At 58.2% G+C, this 14,488-nt stretch overlaps 1 protein-coding gene across 1 annotated transcript in view; it reads right to left on the bottom strand.

Annotated features, from left to right (window-relative positions):
• CDH13 (cadherin 13) overlaps window positions 1–14,488 on the bottom strand; it is a 1,051,470-nt gene that overhangs the window by 32,614 nt on the left and 1,004,368 nt on the right. The window contains exon 11 of the mRNA XM_059904794.1: window positions 1,839–1,981. Coding sequence (XP_059760777.1) covers window positions 1,839–1,981 — 143 coding nt within the window. The remainder of the gene's footprint in view (window positions 1–1,838; window positions 1,982–14,488) is intronic.

Here is a 14,488-nt window from a genome sequence, read left to right as displayed (position 1 = left end):
CAAGGACAATGTATTATTCACCTTTGAGTCTCCAGGACCAAGCACAGTGTCTGGTCCAGCTCTCTGTTGATGAATGTCCATGTGCTATTTCATCGTGTCAGTTTCCTCCTCAAGAACTTACAGGATCCTTTGGGTGCCTGCTCTATCAGATGACTTGCCCGGATTTTGAGATGTCTTGAAGATATGACTTTCCCGTATACATCCAAATAGGTTTCTACATACTTACTCACAGTGGATGTAACCCTTCTCTTTTCTTTTCTTACCTCCCATGCCACACTCCCTTTTAATTTTGACTCCTCTGCTCTATGCCCTCAGGCACCCCCACCTCCTGACCCTGCCATTTATCCAAATCCTGTCTTTCAAGGCCAGATTCAAAGGTTGACTTCACTGTGAAACCCGCTCTGCCTACTGGGTGCCACACCGATCACTCACTTCTTAGACACGTGCTCTCCTACTTGGTTTTGTGTAAGTACCCAGCCTCTGAGAATTCTTAGTTCACCCGTTATTGGGTAATGAAGGCACATATAAAGAACCCTATAAAAATATTCATTTTGATATACATATAGGACTCAAAAACCGAATCTTCAGCTATGAACGGCTGACTTTTAGGAATTACAGGGAGAGCAAAACTTCTTGTGTGATTGACACAGTAGACACCTTAGCTTAACACACCCAGAAACCAACTCTGATTTCCCCCATCTCAGCCAATGGCAAATCCTGTTAGCTCTGCGTCTGAAATATATGGAGTATCTCCAGAATCCGATCCCTTCTCATCCCCTACTCTATTACCGGTCCAAGCCGCCATCTTTCCTAGGTTGTCCTCAGTCTCCTAAGAGGTGTCCCTACTTCTGTCCTTGTCTCCTATGTCTGATCTCAACAGAGCAGCAGAATGATCATGGCACTCTGAACTCTACTCTGAACTTGGCTACGGCATCCCATTTCAACATAAAGTAGAAGCCAAGGGTTGTACAGAGGCCCACGTGACCCTACATGATCTGCATCCCCATCCCCTTCATGTACCGCTGCCCTCTCTGCTCCAGCCCCCAGCCTCCTTGCTCTTCCCTTAGATTGCTTCAGGGGCCCCATCCCCACTTTCTTCATGTTTTTACTCAATGTCACTTCCTCAGTGAGCCTCTCGGGGCTGTCTGGTTCAAACTGTAGCATCCTTTCATTTGCTATCTCTTTTTCCTGTTTCATACATAAATAGTATACTTTCTTTTTTTTCTGAATAGTATGTATTTTACTCAATTTCCTTCCGTTCTCCATGACTGTGTCAGCTGCACGAGGACAGTGATTTTTGTTTGTTCACGACTGTATCCCCAGTGTCTGGAACAGAGTCTGAATTGTGGATATTGCATTATTAGCTTCTGAACGAACAGCAATTGTTCTGCGCTTATGAAGCTACCAGCTGAGGGGACCTGATGTCTTTCCATGGTGCATATCATAAGAGGAAAAAAGCTGAGGGAACAATTCAATTGTCAGGGTCGGTGATGTCCTCTGGGACTTCCTTTCAACTTGCATTAGGTAAAAAAACCCTCCTTGTAGATGAGAACATGACACCAAGATGAAGGACATCAATGTGGCTTCCTAGCCTTGGCGCCTACTTGAGACGGAGCCCAGTGAGCTCGCTGCTCTGACCCCTAACTAGACAAAGACCCAGGAATTCCAGCACTTGGGGATTTTACTGACTCGTGTGTTTACACATTTGCTTTCCCTGCCCCCCTCACATTTAATTCTTCCCAAGCACACCTTTACGTATATCAGAAGAAATGTTAAAATGTAAAAATATATTTATAACCGAAAAATATTCACATATTGGCATTTAAAAAATGACTCACCACTGTCGATTGCCAGGAAGAGGGCAGTGTATACGCTGTTGTGGACGAATGGGGACTCGCGGTCCAGCACAGCAGTGGTGTCGACAGTCCCGTTGATGGGGTTGATATTCAGCCAGCCTGCTGGGTCCTTGTAAACAGAATACCTGAAAAAAAAAAAATCCCCAAACAACGTCAGATTACATTCAAAATAGATTCAAGAAATGTTCAAGGAGTACTGGGCACAAGCTCCCAGGTTAGCTGCCAGATAATTCTTAATACAAATCCAAAAACATCATTATAGCACAGTTGTTCATTCAGAAAGTAATGACTGACCATTAACTCTGGGCCTTTTCTGTTTTAAATATTTTGTACATGCACCTCCTTTATTCCTCATGACAAGCCTGGGAGGAAGGAGCTCTTATCTGCCCAGTTCTCACAGAGACAGAGTTCATAGCCTGTCTCCTGAGTCCAAGTCCAGTTTTTTTTTTTTTTTGCTTTTACACCTTGGATGCATCTAGTATGCAGACTAGGCAGGAGAAGCACTGTCATTAAGGTACAGGCAAGGCACATGGACGCTTGGAGGAAGTAATTATCTCTGATGGAGGGTAACCCTGGGGTCCTCACAGAGGATGCAGTATCTGAACTAAGACAGAAGGAATGGGGGGATATTGTCAGAGAATGAGAGGACAGACACGTCAGGAAAAGAGAAGAATATGAATTAACATATGGAACAGAGATATCACTAAAAATGTAAGTTCCACAAGAGCAAGGATATCTGCTCACTGTCGTGACCCCAGCTCCTAGAACATTACTTAGCACATACACAACACTCAATAGACAGTTGCTGAGTGAATGTTTAGGGACCAGAAGGTAGATGGTCGTGGTTGGAAAATAGCTTCTCTAGGGGAAACTGAAAGAAAATGATTTGCAGAGACAAATTATAAAGAACCTGAACCACCGTAGTATGGGGTTTGGATTCTAGATAACGGAAACAATCAAAAAATTTAAAAATGTTCTTATTTTTGAGGTTGTTGTAAAAGTAATACATGCTCATTGTAAGAAGTTCAAACAATAAACATGTACATTAAGTAAGAAATGAAAGTCTTATATATCAGGGAGACTGACTGAACATGACCCAGATTTCTTTGAACCGGGTGGCTTGGTATATGTGGGACTGTCCCAGGGACACCTTGCTAGTGCTCCAGCCACGTTAGTACTTAAGCCAGAAAGACGCTTGTTGGTGTTTTTGCCATTCTCTACCCACCAATGTTTGGAATTCATGTCCCTGAAGAGACATGAGAACTGTTAGTTCATCAGTCTTACACAGATGCCTGAAGTTGACCATCTCTGCCTTATACTGCCAGCTTTGGTTCTAAGAATGTCTAAAACTGGATTTAGCCAACAAGATGGCAAATCTCTGAATGAAGCGTTTGGGGCAGATTACCATCCTAGTCTTCACAGTGGAAAAGATGTCCACGTCTTAATCTCAGGAACCTGTGATGTTACCCTACATGGTAAAAACTTTGCAGGTCTAATTAAGTTAAGGATCTTGAGATGGGGAGATTTTTTTGGATTATTGGGAGAGGAAGGGGCTAAATGGCAACCACAGGTGTCCTTATCAGAGGGGAACAGAGATTTGAGACACACAGAAGAGAAGGCCATGTGACCATAGAGGCAGAGACTGGAGTGATGCAGCCACCCGAAGCTGCAAGAAATAAGGAAGGGTTCTCCCCTAGAGCCTTTAGAGGGAGGATGGCCCTGCTGACACCTTGATTTTGGCCCAGTGAGACTGATTTTGGACTTCTGGCCTCCAGAAGAATAAATTTCTAGCCCCCAAGTTTGTAGTGATTTGTTACAGGGGCAATAGGAAATTAACACAGTAGATATAATATCCCCACTTACGGATGAAGAAACTAAGGCACAAACCACACAGATCCTAGGACTGTACAGTCTGGACATGGGCCCAGGTGGTCTGACCCCAGAGCCTATGTTCTAAACCCCCATGCTAAGCCGCTTCTCAGCAGAAGATACGCCCTGAATTTTGAGAAAAAGTGAGCTCTGAGTATAGAATCAGGGCTCCTCTAAGTGTAATGGGTCCGATCATTCGTGTGTAGGAGAGACCAAGGGGCCGTCCACAAATGTGTGGCCAAGGAGATGGGGATCCACCAAGGTTCCTCGTCCCTGACTTGGAGGCGATCTTGGATGGTTGCAGCGTGACTGTCTGCTGAGGGAGCCTGTGGTCACTGAAAGGAGGGGTGGTCAGCTGCTCCTTGAGAAGGGGCTGAGGAGTAAGAAACATGGGCTAGCAGAGGGAGCAGAGGGAGCAGAGGGAGCAGAGGGAGCAGAGGGAACAGGGGGAGCAGAGGGAACAGGGGGAGCAGAGGGAGCAGGGGGAACAGGGGGAGCAGAGGGAACAGGGGGAGCAGAGGGAGCAGAGGGAGCAGAGGGAGCAGAGGGAACAGGGGGAGCAGAGGGAACAGGGGGAGCAGAGGGAGCAGAGGGAGCAGAGGGAGCAGAGGGAACAGGGGGAGCAGAGGGAACAGGGGGAGCAGAGGGAACAGGGGGAGCAGAGGGAACAGGGGGAGCAGAGGGAGCAGAGGGAGCAGAGGGAACAGAGGAAACAGGGGGAGCAGAGGGAACAGGGGGAGCAGAGGGAACAGAGGAAACAGGGGGAGCAGAGGGAACAGAGGGAACAGGGGGAGCAGAGGGAACAGAGGGAACAGGGGGAGCAGAGGGAGCAGAGGGAACAGGGGGAGCAGAGGGAACAGAGGGAACAGGGGGAGCAGAGGGAACAGAGGGAACAGGGGGAGCAGAGGGAACAGAGGGAACAGGGGGAGCAGAGGGAGCAGAGGGAACAGGGGGAGCAGAGGGAACAGGGGGAGCAGAGGGAACAGAGGGAACAGGGGGAGCAGAGGGAACAGGGGGAGCAGAGGGAACAGAGGGAACAGGGGGAGCAGAGGGAGCAGAGGGAACAGGGGGAGCAGAGGGAGCAGAGGGAACAGGGGGAGCAGAGGGAACAGGGGGAGCAGAGGGAACAGAGGGAACAGGGGGAGCAGAGGGAACAGGGGGAGCAGAGGGAACAGAGGGAACAGGGGGAGCAGAGGGAACAGGGGGAGCAGAGGGAACAGGGGGAGCAGAGGGAACAGGGGGAGCAGAGAGAACAGAGGGAACAGGGGGAGCAGAGGGAACAGGGGGAGCAGAGGGAGCAGAGGGAACAGAGGGAACAGGGGGAGCAGAGGGAACAGAGGGAACAGGGGGAGCAGAGGGAACAGGGGGAGCAGAGGGAGCAGAGGGAACAGGGGGAGCAGAGGGAACAGGGGGAGCAGAGAGAACAGAGGGAACAGGGGGAGCAGAGGGAACAGGGGGAGCAGAGGGAACAGAGGAAACAGGGGGAGCAGAGGGAACAGGGGGAGCAGAGGGAGCAGAGGGAGCAGAGGGAGCAGAGGAAACAGGGGGAGCAGAGGGAACAGAGGAAACAGGGGGAGCAGAGGGAACAGAGGGAACAGGGGGAGCAGAGGGAACAGAGGGAACAGGGGGAGCAGAGGGGACAGGGGGAGCAGAGGGAACAGAGGAAACAGGGGGAGCAGAGGGAACAGAGGGAACAGGGGGAGCAGAGGGAACAGGGGGAGCAGAGGGAACAGAGGGAACAGGGGGAGCAGAGGGAACAGGGGGAGCAGAGGGAACAGAGGAAACAGGGGGAGCAGAGGGAACAGAGGGAACAGGGGGAGCAGAGGGAACAGAGGAAACAGGGGGAGCAGAGGGAACAGAGGGAACAGGGGGAGCAGAGGGAACAGGGGGAGCAGAGGGAACAGAGGAAACAGGGGGAGCAGAGGGAACAGAGGGAACAGGGGGAGCAGAGGGAACAGGGGGAGCAGAGGGAACAGAGGAAACAGGGGGAGCAGAGGGAACAGAGGGAACAGGGGGAGCAGAGGGAGCAGAGGGAACAGGGGGAGCAGAGGGAACAGAGGGAACAGGGGGAGCAGAGGGAACAGAGGGAACAGGGGGAGCAGAGGGAACAGAGGAAACAGGGGGAGCAGAGGGAACAGAGGGAACAGGGGGAGCAGAGGGAACAGGGGGAGCAGAGGGAACAGAGGAAACAGGGGGAGCAGAGGGAGCAGAGGGAGCAGAGGGAGCAGAGGGAGCAGAGGGAACAGAGGGAGCAGAGGGAGCAGAGGGAGCAGAGGGAGCAGAGGGAACAGAGGGAGCAGAGGGAGCAGAGGGAGCAGAGGGAACAGAGGGAGCAGAGGGAGCAGAGGGAGCAGAGGGAACAGAGGGAGCAGAGGGAACAGAGGGAGCAGAGGGAGCAGAGGGAGCAGAGGGAGCAGAGGGAGCAGAGGGAACAGAGGGAGCAGAGGGAGCAGAGGGAGCAGAGGGAGCAGAGGGAGCAGAGGGAACAGAGGGAGCAGAGGGAGCAGAGGGAACAGAGGGAGCAGAGGGAGCAGAGGGAACAGAGGGAGCAGAGGGAGCAGAGGGAACAGAGGGAGCAGGGGGAGCAGAGGGAGCAGAGGGAACAGAGGGAGCAGAGGGAGCAGAGGGAGCAGAGGGAACAGAGGGAGCAGAGGGAGCAGAGGGAGCAGGGGGAGCAGAGGGAGCAGAGGGAGCAGAGGGAACAGAGGGAGCAGAGGGAGCAGAGGGAGCAGAGGGAGCAGAGGGAACAGAGGGAGCAGAGGGAACAGAGGGAGCAGAGGGAGCAGAGGGAACAGAGGGAGCAGAGGGAGCAGAGGGAACAGAGGGAGCAGAGGGAGCAGAGGGAACAGAGGGAGCAGAGGGAGCAGAGGGAACAGAGGGAGCAGAGGGAGCAGAGGGAGCAGAGGGAACAGAGGGAGCAGAGGGAGCAGAGGGAGCAGAGGGAACAGAGGGAGCAGAGGGAGCAGAGGGAGCAGGGGGAGCAGAGGGAGCAGAGGGAGCAGAGGGAACAGAGGGAGCAGAGGAGCAGAGGGAGCAGAGGGAGCAGAGGAGCAGAGGAACAGAGGGAGCAGAGGGAGCAGAGGGAACAGAGGGAGCAGAGGGAGCAGAGGGAGCAGGGGGAGCAGAGGGAACAGAGGGAGCAGAGGGAGCAGAGGGAGCAGAGGGAGCAGAGGGAACAGGGGGAGCAGAGGGAACAGAGGGAGCAGAGGGAGCAGAGGGAACAGAGGGAGCAGAGGGAGCAGAGGGAACAGAGGGAGCAGAGGGAGCAGAGGGAGCAGAGGGAGCAGAGGGAACAGAGGGAGCAGAGGGAGCAGAGGGAACAGAGGGAGCAGAGGGAGCAGAGGGAACAGAGGGAGCAGAGGGAGCAGAGGGAACAGGGGGAGCAGAGGGAGCAGAGGGAGCAGAGGGAACAGAGGGAGCAGAGGGAGCAGAGGGAGCAGAGGGAACAGAGGGAGCAGAGGGAGCAGAGGGAACAGAGGGAGCAGAGGGAGCAGAGGGAGCAGGGGGAGCAGAGGGAACAGAGGGAGCAGAGGGAGCAGAGGGAACAGAGGGAGCAGAGGGAGCAGAGGGAACAGAGGGAGCAGAGGGAGCAGAGGGAACAGGGGGAGCAGAGGGAGCAGAGGGAGCAGAGGGAACAGAGGGAGCAGAGGGAGCAGAGGAGCAGAGGGAGCAGAGGGAACAGAGGGAGCAGAGGGAGCAGAGGGAACAGAGGGAGCAGAGGGAGCAGAGGGAGCAGGGGGAGCAGAGGGAGCAGAGGGAGCAGAGGGAACAGAGGGAGCAGAGGGAGCAGAGGGAGCAGAGGGAGCAGAGGGAACAGAGGGAGCAGAGGGAGCAGAGGGAACAGAGGGAGCAGAGGGAGCAGAGGGAACAGAGGGAGCAGAGGGAACAGGGGGAGCAGAGGGAGCAGAGGGAGCAGAGGGAACAGAGGGAGCAGAGGGAACAGGGGGAGCAGAGGGAGCAGAGGGAACAGAGGGAGCAGGGGGAGCAGAGGGAGCAGAGGGAGCAGAGGGAGCAGAGGGAGCAGAGGGAACAGAGGGAGCAGAGGGAACAGGGGGAGCAGAGGGAGCAGAGGGAGCAGAGGGAACAGGGGGAGCAGAGGGAACAGAGGGAGCAGAGGGAGCAGAGGGAACAGAGGGAGCAGAGGGAGCAGAGGGAACAGGGGGAGCAGAGGGAGCAGAGGGAGCAGAGGGAACAGGGGGAGCAGAGGGAACAGAGGGAGCAGAGGGAGCAGAGGGAACAGGGGGAGCAGAGGGAGCAGAGGGAGCAGAGGGAACAGAGGGAGCAGAGGGAGCAGAGGGAGCAGAGGGAACAGAGGGAGCAGAGGGAGCAGAGGGAACAGAGGGAGCAGAGGGAGCAGAGGGAGCAGGGGGAGCAGAGGGAGCAGAGGGAGCAGAGGGAACAGAGGGAGCAGAGGGAGCAGAGGGAGCAGAGGGAGCAGAGGGAACAGAGGGAGCAGAGGGAACAGGGGGAGCAGAGGGAGCAGAGGGAGCAGAGGGAACAGAGGGAGCAGAGGGAACAGGGGGAGCAGAGGGAGCAGAGGGAACAGAGGGAGCAGAGGGAGCAGAGGGAGCAGAGGGAGCAGAGGGAACAGAGGGAGCAGGGGGAGCAGAGGGAACAGAGGGAGCAGAGGGAGCAGAGGGAGCAGAGGGAGCAGAGGGAACAGGGGGAGCAGAGGGAGCAGAGGGAGCAGAGGGAACAGAGGGAGCAGAGGGAGCAGAGGGAGCAGAGGGAACAGAGGGAGCAGAGGGAACAGAGGGAGCAGAGGGAACAGAGGGAGTAGAGGGAACAGGGGAGCAGAGGGAACAGAGGGAGCAGAGGGAACAGAGGGAGCAGAGGGAACAGGGGGAGCAGAGGGAGCAGAGGGAGCAGAGGGAACAGAGGGAACAGAGGGAGTAGAGGGAACAGAGGGAGCAGAGGGAGCAGAGGGAGCAGAGGGAACAGAGGGAGCAGAGGGAGTAGAGGGAACAGAGGGAGCAGAGGGAGCAGAGGGAGCAGAGGGAACAGAGGGAGCAGAGGGAGCAGAGGGAGCAGAGGGAGCAGAGGGAGCAGAGGGAACAGAGGGAGCAGAGGGAACAGAGGGAGCAGAGGGAACAGAGGGAGCAGAGGGAGCAGAGGGAGCAGAGGGAGCAGAGGGAGCAGAGGGAGCAGAGGGAGCAGAGGGAACAGAGGGAGCAGAGGGAACAGAGGGAGCAGAGGGAACAGAGGGAGCAGAGGGAACAGAGGGAGCAGAGGGAGCAGAGGGAGCAGAGGGAGCAGAGGGAACAGAGGGAGCAGAGGGAACAGAGGGAGCAGAGGGAGCAGAGGGAGCAGAGGGAACAGAGGGAGCAGAGGGAACAGAGGGAGCAGAGGGAACAGAGGGAGCAGAGGGAACAGAGGGAGCAGAGGGAACAGAGGGAGCAGAGGGAACAGAGGGAGCAGAGGGAACAGAGGGAACAGGGGGAGCAGAGGGAGCAGAGGGAGCAGGGGGAGCAGAGGGAGCAGAGGGAGCAGAGGGAACAGAGGGAGCAGAGGGAACAGAGGGAGCAGAGGGAGCAGAGGGAGCAGAGGGAACAGAGGGAGCAGAGGGAGCAGAGGGAACAGAGGGAGCAGAGGGAGCAGAGGGAGCAGAGGGAGCAGAGGGAGCAGAGGGAGCAGAGGGAACAGAGGGAGCAGAGGGAACAGAGGGAGCAGAGGGAACAGAGGGAGCAGAGGGAGCAGAGGGAGCAGAGGGAGCAGAGGGAACAGAGGGAGCAGAGGGAGCAGAGGGAGCAGAGGGAACAGAGGGAGCAGAGGGAGCAGAGGGAACAGAGGGAGCAGAGGGAGCAGAGGGAGCAGAGGGAACAGAGGGAGCAGAGGGAGCAGAGGGAGCAGAGGGAACAGAGGGAGCAGAGGGAGCAGAGGGAGCAGAGGGAGCAGAGGGAACAGAGGGAGCAGAGGGAGCAGAGGGAGCAGAGGGAACAGAGGGAGCAGAGGGAACAGAGGGAGCAGAGGGAACAGAGGGAGCAGAGGGAGCAGAGGGAGCAGAGGGAACAGAGGGAACAGAGGGAGTAGAGGGAACAGAGGGAGCAGAGGGAGCAGAGGGAGCAGAGGGAACAGAGGGAGCAGAGGGAGCAGAGGGAACAGAGGAGCAGAGGGAGCAGAGGGAACAGAGGGAGCAGAGGGAGCAGAGGGAACAGAGGGAGCAGAGGGAGCAGAGGGAACAGAGGGAGCAGAGGGAGCAGAGGGAGCAGAGGGAGCAGAGGGAACAGAGGGAGCAGAGGGAACAGAGGGAGCAGAGGGAACAGAGGGAGCAGAGGGAGCAGAGGGAGCAGAGGGAGCAGAGGGAGCAGAGGGAACAGAGGGAGCAGAGGGAGCAGAGGGAGCAGAGGGAACAGAGGGAGCAGAGGAACAGAGGGAGCAGAGGGAACAGAGGGAACAGAGGGAGTAGAGGGAACAGAGGGAGCAGAGGGAGCAGAGGGAGCAGAGGGAACAGAGGGAGCAGAGGGAGCAGAGGGAGCAGAGGGAACAGAGGGAGCAGAGGGAACAGAGGGAGCAGAGGGAGCAGAGGGAGAAGCAGAGGGAACAGAGGGAGTAGAGGGAACAGAGGGAGCAGAGGAGCAGAGGGAGCAGAGGGAACAGAGGGAGCAGAGGGAGCAGAGGGAGCAGAGGGAACAGAGGGAGCAGAGGGAACAGAGGGAGCAGAGGGAACAGAGGGAACAGAGGGAGTAGAGGGAACAGAGGGAGCAGAGGGAGCAGAGGGAGCAGAGGGAGCAGAGGGAACAGAGGGAACAGAGGGAGCAGAGGGAGCAGAGGGAACAGAGGGAGCAGAGGGAGCAGAGGGAGCAGAGGGAGCAGAGGGAGCAGAGGGAACAGAGGGAGCAGAGGGAGCAGAGGGAACAGAGGGAGCAGAGGGAGCAGAGGGAACAGAGGGAGCAGAGGGAGCAGAGGGAACAGAGGGAGCAGAGGGAGCAGAGGGAGCAGGGGGAGCAGAGGGAACAGAGGGAGCAGAGGGAGCAGAGGGAGCAGAGGGAGCAGAGGGAACAGGGGGAGCAGAGGGAACAGGGGGAGCAGAGGGAGCAGAGGGAACAGAGGGAGCAGAGGGAGCAGAGGGAACAGAGGGAGCAGAGGGAGCAGAGGGAACAGAGGGAGCAGAGGGAGCAGAGGGAACAGAGGGAACAGAGGGAGTAGAGGGAACAGAGGGAGCAGAGGGAGCAGAGGGAGCAGAGGGAGCAGAGGGAACAGAGGGAACAGAGGGAGCAGAGGGAGCAGAGGGAGCAGAGGGAACAGAGGGAGCAGAGGGAGCAGAGGGAACAGAGGGAGCAGAGGGAACAGAGGGAACAGAGGGAGCAGAGGGAGCAGAGGGAACAGAGGGAGCAGAGGGAGCAGAGGGAGCAGAGGGAGCAGAGGGAGCAGAGGGAACAGAGGGAGCAGAGGGAACAGAGGGAGCAGAGGGAGCAGAGGGAACAGAGGGAACAGAGGGAACAGAGGGAGCAGAGGGAACAGAGGGAGCAGAGGGAGCAGAGGGAGCAGAGGGAACAGAGGGAACAGAGGGAACAGAGGGAGCAGAGGGAACAGAGGGAACAGAGGGAGCAGAGGGAGGAACAGAGGGAACAGAGGGAACAGAGGGAGCAGAGGGAACAGAGGGAGCAGAGGGAGCAGAGGGAGCAGAGGGAACAGAGGGAACAGAGGGAACAGAGGGAGCAGAGGGAGCAGAGGGAACAGAGGGAACAGAGGGAGCAGAGGGAACAGAGGGAACAGAGGGAGCAGAGGGAACAGAGGGAGCAGAGGGAGCAGAGGGAGCAGAGGGAGCAGAGGGAACAGAGGGAACAGAGGGAGCAGAGGGAGCAGAGGGAACAGAGGGAACAGAGGGAGCAGAGGGAACAGAGGGAACAGAGGGAACAGAGGGAGCAGAGGGAACAGAGGGAGCAGAGGGAGCAGAGGGAGCAGAGGGAACAGAGGGAACAGAGGGAGCAGAGGGAGCAGAGGAACAGAGGGAGCAGAGGGAGCAGAGGGAGCAGAGGGAGCAGAGGGAGCAGAGGGAACAGAGGGAGCAGAGGGAGCAGAGGGAACAGAGGGAGCAGAGGGAGCAGAGGGAACAGAGGGAGCAGAGGGAGCAGAGGGAGCAGAGGGAGCAGAGGGAGCAGAGGGAACAGAGGGAGCAGAGGGAACAGAGGGAGCAGAGGGAGCAGAGGGAACAGAGGGAGCAGAGGGAGCAGAGGGAACAGGGGGAGCAGAGGGAACAGAGGGAGCAGAGGGAGCAGAGGGAACAGAGGGAGCAGAGGGAGCAGAGGGAGCAGAGGGAGCAGAGGGAGCAGGGGGAGCAGAGGGAACAGAGGGAGCAGAGGGAGCAGAGGGAACAGAGGGAGCAGAGGGAGCAGAGGGAGCAGAGGGAGCAGAGGGAGCAGAGGGAACAGAGGGAGCAGAGGGAGCAGAGGGAACAGGGGGAGCAGAGGGAGCAGAGGGAGCAGAGGGAGCAGAGGGAGCAGAGGGAGCAGAGGGAACAGAGGGAGCAGAGGGAGCAGAGGGAACAGAGGGAACAGAGGGAGTAGAGGGAACAGAGGGAGCAGAGGGAGCAGAGGGAGCAGAGGGAACAGAGGGAACAGAGGGAGCAGAGGGAGCAGAGGGAACAGAGGGAGCAGAGGAGCAGAGGGAGCAGAGGGAGCAGAGGGAGCAGAGGGAACAGGGGAGCAGAGGGAGCAGAGGGAACAGAGGGAACAGAGGGAGCAGAGGGAGCAGAGGGAACAGAGGGAGCAGAGGGAGCAGAGGGAGCAGGGGAGCAGAGGGAGCAGAGGGAACAGGGGGAGCAGAGGGAGCAGAGGGAACAGAGGGAACAGAGGGAGTAGAGGAACAGAGGGAGCAGAGGGAGCAGAGGGAGCAGAGGGAGCAGAGGGAGCAGAGGGAACAGAGGGAGCAGAGGGAGCAGAGGGAACAGGGGGAGCAGAGGGAGCAGAGGGAGCAGAGGGAGCAGAGGGAACAGAGGGAACAGAGGAGTAGAGGGAACAGAGGGAGCAGAGGGAGCAGAGGAACAGAGGGAGCAGAGGGAGCAGAGGGAGCAGGGGAGCAGAGGGACAGAGGGAACAGAGGGAGTAGAGGGAACAGAGGGAGCAGAGGGAGCAGAGGGAACAGAGGGAGCAGAGGGAGCAGAGGGAACAGAGGGAGCAGAGGGAGCAGAGGGAACAGAGGGAGCAGAGGGAGCAGAGGGAACAGAGGGAGCAGAGGGAGCAGAGGGAACAGAGGGAGCAGAGGGAGCAGAGGGAGCAGAGGGAGCAGAGGGAACAGAGGGAGCAGAGGAGCAGAGGGAGCAGAGGGAACAGAGGGAGCAGAGGGAGCAGAGGGAGCAGGGGAGCAGAGGGAGCAGAGGGAGCAGAGGGAACAGAGGGAGCAGAGGGAGCAGAGGGAGCAGAGGGAGCAGAGGGAACAGAGGGAGCAGAGGGAGCAGAGGGAACAGAGGGAGCAGAGGGAGCAGAGGGAGCAGGGGGAGCAGAGGGAACAGAGGGAGCAGAGGGAGCAGGAGGGAGCAGAGGGAGCAGAGGGAACAGAGGGAGCAGAGGGAACAGAGGGAGCAGAGGGAGCAGAGGGAACAGAGGGAGCAGGGGGAGCAGAGGGAACAGAGGGAGCAGAGGGAGCAGAGGGAACAGGGGAGCAGAGGAGCAGAGGGAGCAGAGGGAGCAGAGGGAACAGAGGGAGCAGAGGGAGCAGAGGGAACAGAGGGAGCAGAGGGAGCAGAGGGAACAGAGGGAGCAGAGGGAGCAGAGGGAACAGAGGGAGCAGAGGGAGCAGAGGGAGCAGAGGGAGCAGAGGGAGCAGAGGGAACAGAGGGAGCAGAGGGAGCAGAGGAGCAGAGGGAGCAGAGGGAACAGAGGGAGCAGAGGGAGCAGAGGGAACAGGGGGAGCAGAGGGAGCAGAGGGAGCAGAGGGAGCAGAGGGAACAGAGGGAGCAGAGGGAGCAGAGGGAACAGAGGGAGCAGAGGGAGCAGAGGGAACAGAGGGAGCAGAGGGAGCAGAGGGAACAGGGGGAGCAGAGGGAACAGAGGGAGCAGAGGGAGCAGAGGGAACAGAGGGAGCAGAGGGAGCAGAGGGACAGAGGGAGCAGAGGGAGCAGAGGGAACAGAGGGAGCAGAGGGAGCAGAGGGAGCAGAGGGAGCAGAGGGAACAGAGGGAGCAGAGGGAGCAGAGGGAACAGAGGGAGCAGAGGGAGCAGAGGGAACAGAGGGAGCAGAGGGAGCAGAGGGAGCAGAGGGAACAGAGGGAGCAGAGGGAGCAGAGGGAACAGAGGGAACAGAGGGAGCAGAGGGAACAGAGGGAGCAGAGGGAGCAGAGGGAGCAGAGGGAGCAGAGGGAACAGAGGGAGCAGAGGGAGCAGAGGGAACAGAGGGAACAGAGGGAGCAGAGGGAGCAGAGGGAACAGAGGGAACAGAGGGAGCAGAGGGAACAGAGGGAGCAGAGGGAGCAGAGGGAGCAGAGGGAGCAGAGGGAACAGAGGGAGCAGAGGGAGCAGAGGGGAACAGAGGGAACAGAGGGAGCAGAGGGAGCAGAGGGAACAGAGGGAGCAGAGGGAGCAGAGGGAGCAGAGGGAGCAGAGGGAGCAGAGGGAGCAGAGGGAGCAGAGGGAACAGGGGGAGCAGAGGGAGCAGAGGGAGCAGAGGGAGCAGAGGGAACAGAGGGAGCAGAGGGAGCAGAGGGAACAGAGGGAGCAGGGGGAGCAGAGGGAACAGAGGAGCAGAGGGAGCAGAGGGAGCAGAGGAGCAGAGGGAGCAGAGGAGCAGAGGGAGCAGAGGGAACAGAGGGAGCAGAGGGAACAGAGG

This window comes from Balaenoptera ricei, chromosome 19, assembly GCF_028023285.1.
Source record: "Balaenoptera ricei isolate mBalRic1 chromosome 19, mBalRic1.hap2, whole genome shotgun sequence".
NCBI lineage: Eukaryota > Metazoa > Chordata > Mammalia > Artiodactyla > Balaenopteridae > Balaenoptera > Balaenoptera ricei.
This window is presented reverse-complemented; position numbering and strand designations above follow the sequence as displayed.